This window comes from Leptonychotes weddellii, chromosome 13, assembly GCF_054177405.1.
Source record: "Leptonychotes weddellii isolate Sample4059 chromosome 13, ASM5417740v2, whole genome shotgun sequence".
NCBI classification, from domain to species: Eukaryota; Metazoa; Chordata; class Mammalia; order Carnivora; family Phocidae; genus Leptonychotes; species Leptonychotes weddellii.
This window is the reverse complement of record NC_138381.1, coordinates 72,605,245-72,613,422: the sequence shown is the minus strand read 5'-3', so window position 1 is coordinate 72,613,422 and position 8,178 is coordinate 72,605,245. Positions and strand designations below refer to the sequence as shown.

The 8,178-nt window shown below is 50.5% G+C and overlaps 1 protein-coding gene across 2 annotated transcripts in view; it reads left to right on the top strand.

Moving 5' to 3' along the window:
- The first annotated feature begins 932 nt into the window (after positions 1-932).
- TPCN1 (two pore segment channel 1) overlaps positions 933-8,178 on the top strand; it is a 58,905-nt gene continuing 51,659 nt past the window's right edge. Inside the window, exons 1-2 of one of the 2 annotated variants that reach the window (XM_081802161.1) lie at positions 933-1,103; positions 3,620-3,853. In XM_081802161.1, coding sequence (XP_081658287.1) covers positions 3,742-3,853 — 112 coding nt within the window. In that variant the 5' untranslated portion in view covers positions 933-1,103; positions 3,620-3,741. Of the gene's footprint in view, positions 1,104-3,616; positions 3,854-8,178 lie in introns of both variants that reach the window. The other variant, XM_081802160.1, reaches the window with a different exon arrangement.

Sequence of the window (8,178 nt, the reverse complement as noted above, 5' to 3'; positions counted from 1 at the left end):
AGTTGTTAGCACAAAAGGCAAAAATTGGTATAATCAAAATGACCTAATCTGAACACTCACTCAAGTAAGATGCCTTTCGTTGCATGCTCACCTTGGAATGCATGCATGGCCGTTGGGTGGAATGGTAGGGAATTTATAAACTACCCTTTCATCCCCATCACCTATGTTTGACTTGAAATTAGCTAACCAGGATGTGACTCCACTTGACTGGTTTCATCCACGCTTTAAGGATGAAGAAGCGGGGATGCGAAGTGGTACGCAGAGGGGCAGAGTATAGGCAGGGACACAGAAGATGTCCAGGAATCCTGGCAGGCAGGGGGGAGGGAGGTCTGGAACGAGGCAGGGGCTGGAGGGCACTGTCTGGAGCACGGACAGGATCGTGGTGAGGGCTGCTGATTCTTTGGGCAGCCAAAGGGTAGCGGGCTGGACCCCATTCCACATCTCTCTCTCATTCCCGGCCATTCCCCACCTGGTCAACTCACCTGCTTCGAGGGCTCTAGGTTTCTCAGCGCAGTTCCCTCCGCGGTGCCTGCGTTGCTAGGTTACCCGCCAATCACTGAAAGAGGGACTCGGCACCTGACTGACTTTCCTTTTCACCATTCAATTTCTTGTTCCTCTCAGTTCGCCCCACCTCCTGTGGCCTGACCAATCAGAAGCACCGCCTCTCTGACCCTCCACCAATTGAAAGACCCGGGACTTTCTCTGGGTTGGGCTGAACGAGTAAGGCGGGGAGGGTGGGAGGAGAAAGAGGCAGAGCTTATTTGTTCCGCCCCTTCCCAAGGAGGTGGGCAGGGAGTCCGGCAACGGCAGCGGGAGAGAACTGGGGAAGGACGTGAGGCTTGGCCAATCAGAGCTCATCATGCAGCCTAGGTAGCCAATAGGTCGCCGCAAAGGGGAAATGGGGCGGGGCCGGCGGGGTGGAAGGGACGGTAGGCGGTGGACGGGAGAGCTGGCGCAGCTGCTGTGGTGGCAGCGGCTGGAGTGGCGGCGCCTGCTGTGGCTGCAAGAGCTCCAGGCTCGGGGCTTTGGTCGCGGCGGCACCCGCGCGCTGGGCTGCGCGGTGCGGACCCCGGCGCGCGGTCCGGGTTGCTGGGGCGGCGCGTGTAAGAATCCGAGGGGTGCGAGCGATGGCCTGACGGAGAGGGCAGGGGCTAGGGGTCAGAGGGCGCGGAGTGAGGGGTTGCCGCTGTGCACTGGGCTGTGGGAGGCGGGCAGGGCGGGCCCAGACGGGCTGCGGGGAAGTCATCGCCGCGCTCTTGTCCCCTCAGCCCGGGCCGGGGCTTGGCGCCCGCTCTCCTGCCTCCCGGCTTCCTGAGGCGACCCCCACGCGGGGGCCCCGACCAGGGCTGGGGAGCACGTGGAGCTGGAGCCCGCATTCCTTGTCCCCCACCCCACCCCGCCATCTGCTCAGCTCCCTGGCTCCCTGAGGCGCCCCACCCACGGAGACTCGTGCCCGGGTCACGGATGGCTGCTGGCCCGCTTTCCTGGGACCTGTCCCCACGAATGACCCTTCCCTTCTGCGTCCTCTATAGAGGGAGAAGCAGAGCCCGCGGGAGGAGCGCTGGGCTAGGACTCAGGAGTCCTGCACTGTGTGACCTTGGGCAAGTCCCTTCTCCCCTCTGGGCCTCACTTTTTCCTCTCTGCAAAATGATGGGCTTGAACTCAAACTGGGGGCCTGGTTCTGCCAGAAGGGAGAGGGTAATGGTTAAGTGGGGAGGGCCCCTGAATTCAGACTGCCCGCGGGAAATCTGGGCTCTCCTACTTGCCTGCTTGTAAGCTAACCCCTCTAAGCCCCAGTTTTCCTCGTCTGTGAAGTGGGGATATGAGCTAAATAGGATTTCTCAACAGCAGTGCTATTGACATTTGAGCCACATATTTCTATATTGTGATAGGTCTCGCTTGTGCATTGTGGGATGGATGTTTAGGGGCATCCCTGCCCCTCTGCCTACGAGCACCCCCACCCCCTAGTTATGATAATCAAAAATGTCTCTGTAGGTTGCTGGTATCCCCTGGGGAGCAAAGTCACCCGGGTCGAGATCCACAGAGCTAAGATACTGCATATGCATTGCAAGCAAACGGTCACAAATTAAACAGTTAAAAATAAAAACCTCTAGCCATTATGATTAACAGCGATAAAAATTTAGAAACCTCTTCTCGGTGAGACGAGAAGATTGATTGATTCTCTTGCCTGTAAAATAAACATGGGAGAGGATGACAAGATGTTAATTGTCAAAGCTGAGTGATGGATACAAGGAAGTTCCTTTACATATTCTCTCTATTTTTGAGTATATTTGAACATACCTGGTGGTAAAAAGTTAAACCAAAAAGAAAATAAGTAAAACATAAAATTCTTAAGACAGGCCGAATAGTAGTGTCTCATTTGGGATTTCCTCTTTTGTCTCTCCATTATTGAGATTGCAAAGTAAAATTAATCCCCAGACCTGGGGGAAACTTAAAAAAAGTCTTACAGGAAGTTGAGAGCAGAGAGCGACAGGCCTAGCAAACAGAATGATGCTCACTTTCGCTGCCTAGTTTTAAGAAGAGACTGACACATAGGAACTTGCTCTGGTGATGTGTGAAAGATGCAAATTGCCAGGTTGCCATTTAGTGGGTGAGTTTGGAGGCCGACTTGATTGAGCCCAGAAGGCCTCAGCTTGAGGAAGGAACCTGCTGCTGTTTTCAAGTTCAAAGGTCTGCTGCCAGATCTGCTGAGTCTTTACTTTGCATTTGGTCCTGCTCAGCGGAAATGGGAATGTGTATAAATAGGAACTGTAACAGGCTAGTTCTGAGTGTTTTAAAATTCGAGTCCAGGATGAGCGCTTTTGCTGTGTGACTCTGGACGTCATTTTAAAAAATACTCTTCTCCTTCCTCCTAAAACACCAAAATCTAGGAGAATAATGCCTATATAAGAATGATATGGGCACGTGTAGGTGATCTGGCACACGACCTCTACACGTCATTGAAGCTAGGTGCTACGTAAATACCAAGGCTGGGTCTTGGAGAAATTGTAGTGTAGTGGATAGGATAACGGGTCTGGAGCTAGACTGTGTAGTACCCAAAGTTTGGCTTTCTAGCTCTGGGTTCTTGGGCAAGTTCCTTAATCTCTCTGAGCCTAGAGTCTCCCACTCTGTAATGGGGGCTAATGATCCTACTTACTCTTACGAAGTTTCAATCAGGTTTACTTAAAAATTGTTGGAAGAGCCCCTGGTACATAGTAAGTGCTCATTGAGTATGAACTACTATTATTTTAATGGTTGTATTTTTTTTTTAAATCTTTAAGATCTTCATAGAACACATAAACAAGGGTAAAGAGAGATGGAGGTAGAACATATTAGCCATAATCTCAATCTCCAGACATAATTATGCTTAAATTTTCAGTATTTGTTCTTACAGAGTTTCCCCCCCCAATATTTTAATGCTATTACTGTAATACTCTTCATTGAGATATAATTCACATACCATAAAGAATCCACCATTTTAAAAGGTGCAATTCAGTAGTTTTTGGTACATTTGCATGGTTATGCAACTGTTGCCACTCTCTAATTCCAGAACATTTTCTTCAGTAGTGGTTGTATTTTGATAATCGTTTTTCTCTTTTTATCCCCCAAACCCTAGAAGATGCCTCTGATGGAGGAGTTTCTGAGAAGCACCTCTGGGCCAGTGGCTTTGAAAGGGAGCTCAAAGCAGAGGCTATTTAAAGCTCTGGACATCGCATCCTGAGGGCTGCAGGAGAGGAGAGCATGGCCGTGAGTTTAGATGACGACGTTCCCCTCATCCTGACCTTGGACGAGGGTGGCAGTGCCCCACTAGCTCCCTCCAACGGCCTGGGCCAAGAGGAGCTGCCTAGCAGAAGTAAGACTGTGGGGTGCGCTGGGGACGGGGTACAGCTTTTCTGTTTCAGGGGGTGAGCTATGGGCTTGGTGGTCTGATAGTAGATGCGTGTATTCTAATGCCTGGCCCAACATCTGACCCCTAAGTTCTGACACAAACTACTGGCAGGCCATGGAGTCCTAATCTTGCATCCCCAGCTTAGGGATGCTTCCAGGGAGTGAGTAGCCTGCCCTCCCGGGGCTCTCGCCTCTCTCAGGGCCTTACCTCCCTTGCACTTGAGGTACCCTGCTTTGTTTGTGGATGCTTACTGGGGACCTCAGGCAAATCTGCTCTTTGGCTAGCTTCCCTGCCCCATTCCATGTTAAAAAAAGAAACCGATTTCAACACCAGCCTCCTCTGTCCAACCTGAAACTCTTGGCCGGGAAGCAGGGATGACTGCTTCTCCACGGTAGAGCTCAGTCCCTGCATTGCCCAGGACAGGGTGGGACGGGGGCAAGCATTTGCCGTGATCCATTGATTTGAGGGTTTGGGGTTTTGCTTTGTCTTCCTCTTAAACCAGCGCCTAGCACAAAGTGAGCCCAAGAGAGGCGAGCTTTAAATTTTTTACATTTTAATTGTGTTTCTGGCAGAATGAGAGACCTTAAAAAGCTTTCTGGTCCTTGTCCCGGAGCCATTTCCCTCATAAACCCAGGCCTTAGGTCCAGGAAACCTTAAAATAACTTTCATTTTGTGGAGGGTCCTAAGATGTCAGGGACTAACGCTTTAGGATCTCCTCCCCAAATGGATGTTCCATCTGCTGGCCATGCTCCTGAGCCAGGACAGAGGGGTACTGCTGTCCTCCTGTTCACAAATGAAGACACTTGAGTCCAGGGAAAGACGAGCCTGGCTCTCCCGTCTCCTTTGTCCAGAGAGAACACAGTTGAGTCGCAGGGAGCTCCGCAGCCTCCCCTTGGAAGTGATGAAGGACAGCAGTGTTCCTGTGGATGGGAGTGCTGTGGGAGGCCTGGCTCCCTATAAACTGGCCTCCCCTTGCTTCGGCATGTTCACCCCACTTAGAGTGGTAGAGCTGAGTGGTCCAGGGAGGTCCGAATAGAAATCAGATTCTTCCCTAAGTGCCATTCAGGGCGGAGAAATCAGTGGCTCTGATTTCAGGCTCACTTCTTTTTTTTTTTTTTTTTTTTTTAAAGATTTTATTTATTTATCTGACAGAGAGAGACACAGCAAGAGAGGGAACACAAGCAGGGGGAGTGGGAGAGGTAGAAGCAGGCTTCCTGCAGAGCAGAGAGCCGGATGTAGGGCTCGATCCCAGGACCCCGGGATCATGACCTGAGCCGAAGGCAGACGCACAATGACTGAGCCACCCAGGCACCCCTCAGGCTTACTTCTTACATGCCCTAGAGCTGGCAAGCTAAGTATTAGGCTCTTTCTTATCTGTTATCTTAACTAAGATCCTTTTGTAGGGTAAGCAGTATTATCCCTATTTGACAGAGGAGGAAACCATGAGTCAGGGAGGTAAAATAACATGCCCAAGGTCACACAGCCAAGCAAGTGGTTGAGCATAGATTTGAACCCAGGACTGTTTGACTCCCCTCCCCCTCCTCCCTTTTTTGCTCTCCTGCTTCTCCTCCTTGTTCCATCACAAGCCCTTCGTAAATGCAAGTACTAGCCCTTCGCATTTACATATATTAATCTCATCATATAACCTCAAGATAAAATTATTTTCCATATTACAGAGGAAGAAACAGCCTCAGAGAGGTTAATGTCCAAGGTCACACAGCTAGTAAGCAATAAGGCCCCTCTTTTTTTTTTTTTTTTAATTTTTTTTTTTTTTTTTTTTTTTTAAGATTTTTATTTATTTGCGAGAGAGAGAATGAGAGACAGAGAGCATGAGAGGGAGGAGGGTCAGAGGGAGAAGCAGGCTCCCTGCCGAGCAGGGAGCCCGATGCGGGACTCGATCCTGGGACTCCAGGATCATGACCTGAGCCGAAGGCAGTCGCTTAACCAACTGAGCCACCCAGGCGCCCAATAAGGCCCCTCTGATATCCACCCCACACCACTATGTAAGGTGCTTTGAAGAAAGTGCTGTAAATGAATGTGACCTAGCCTCAGCTTCATTTTTTTGTTTTGTTTTGTTTTATGTTATGAGTTGGGTGCTCAACTATGAGTTGGATGCCACCCAGGTGTCCCCCCTAGTCTCAGCTTCAAAGTAGGATACTCCCTAGTGTGGAGGGTGGTCAGGTCCATGGCTAACAAGGGAATGGACTGCAAGGGTGGGCGGTTAACATACTAAGGGTGTGGATCATTCTGGAAGTAGTCGGGCTCAAGATTCTAAATTGGAATCCTGGTCATTGTCTGGGTGCCTCTTTTAAGTCCTTCCACAGTATCAGAGCTGATGGCCAGGGTGTCTGGCTGTCCTGTGATTCAGAGTGGGAAGAGCAACCTAGTTCTGTGTCAAGATCAGGTTTTGAACCACTGGCGAAGCTTGAGTGGGAAATAGGCCAAATAGACAATAAAACCAGCCTTGGATGGGCCTCTAGTAAGGCTATTTTTATCTTGGTGAAGTCGGTGGCTTCTTTGGCTATTTAAGAACAATGAAATATAAAACTGTCAAGGTCCAGGGAAACTGCTTTCCGCACAGTGTGTTGGTGCCTCAGTTTCCCCTCTCACCCTCTTACTAGGTCATTCGCTCAAACCTCCAAGAACTAATAGTTGTAATCCTTCAAGGCTCATTGGCAAAACAGTCTGGCCTGTCTGAGGACAGTTTTGGCCTGTGTTATTTCGTGCTTGGATTTTGGCATTGACCTTCTACCCAAGGTCCCCCATCCCTGCTGTCTGAGCAGCCTGTCTAAAACACAAATCGGACCCAGTAGTCTCCCCAGCTTGCAGCTCCCCAGGACCTCCCTGTCCCCCATGGGATGCAGGCCAAGCTCTTTAGCCCGGTGTACAAGGCCTTGTGTGCTCTGGCACCTTCTTGCCCGAACGGTCCCATTTCCAGCCTTAGCCCACAGTGTCACACTGCTTCTAGTTCTGCGAAACCCCCGTGCATTCTTAAACCTCTCTGCCTTGCTGGAGACTGTCTAGAACCCCTTTCCCAGCCTCTTGTTTGCGGTTGTTGCTTGTTTCCAGTTCTGTCTTGGGAATCCTGTTGATAATCCCATCTCTTTGAAGGCGCCACCGAACCTCCCATTCCTGACATGGCTTATTAGTCACTGCCCTTTTCTGCTTTGGTACCTAGATGAGGCTTCCACTGTTACAAGTAGCTGACTGTGTGGTAATGACTTGTTTAACCATCTGATGACCTCCTGGACCCCGAGTTCCATTCATCTTGGTATCGCCCAGCTCAATTTACAGTGTATGGGTACTCAACAAATCATGGTGGAAATAAACCTCATTGGGTTTCTGGAGCCTTTAGCTGGCTGTGGGAGTGGCCGTCGGGGCCCCGGTCAGAGGTAGGCAGCATCTCCCCTGCCTCTTCTCCTAACCAGTGCTCGGAGTCTCATTGCTCACAGTACAGCTGATTGTCCTGGAGGCTGCCGCTGTCCCCCCCAGTCTGTCGCTGATATAAACCCTTGTGGTATCAAGGGTTTCAGACAGAGGCCTTCAGCAGAGTTGGCAGCTACGTGGCCATGAGCCACTGAGAACCAAGCCAGCTTTCTAAGGGCGTGAGCCGTGGTCAAGCCTGGGCCTCCGCCCAGCCCAGCAGCTGTCACTGAAGCCTTCTGCTGGCTCTGCACCTATGTATGCCTTTGTTTTAGTCTGCTCCAGCTGCCATGACAAATAGCACAGACTGGGGGCCTTAAGCAACCAAAGTTCATTTTCCCACAGTTCTGGAGGCTAGAAGTCCAAGATCAAGGTGTCAGCAGGGTTCGTTTTTTTCTGAGGCCTCCCTGCTTTCCCTGTAGACAGCCGCCTTCTGACTGTGTCCTCACATGTTCGTCCCTTAGTCTGGGTGTCTGTGTCCTAATCCATTCTTACAAGGACACCAGTCAGGTTGGATTAGGGCCCAGCCATAGGACCTCATTTTACCTTAATTACCTCCTTAAAATACGGCCACATTCTGGGGTCCTGGGGTTAGAACTTCAGCATAGGAATTTTAGGGGGACACAGTTCAGCCTGTAACCCTCCTTGCCCTCTCCTCAGATGCAGGTATGCAGGAACCTGGCTGTGCTGCCTCTGACCTTTGACCCTACGCTAGGGGTGGCCTATGCTGGGGTGTTATCTTCACAGGAATCTGGAGGGTTGGGATCATTTTTTTTCTTTCCCTTTGTGGGCAAGAATGGATTTTATCCAAGACTCAGACGTCTCTGGGCTATAAGAGTGGCTGCCGAAATGCTAATGAATGACTC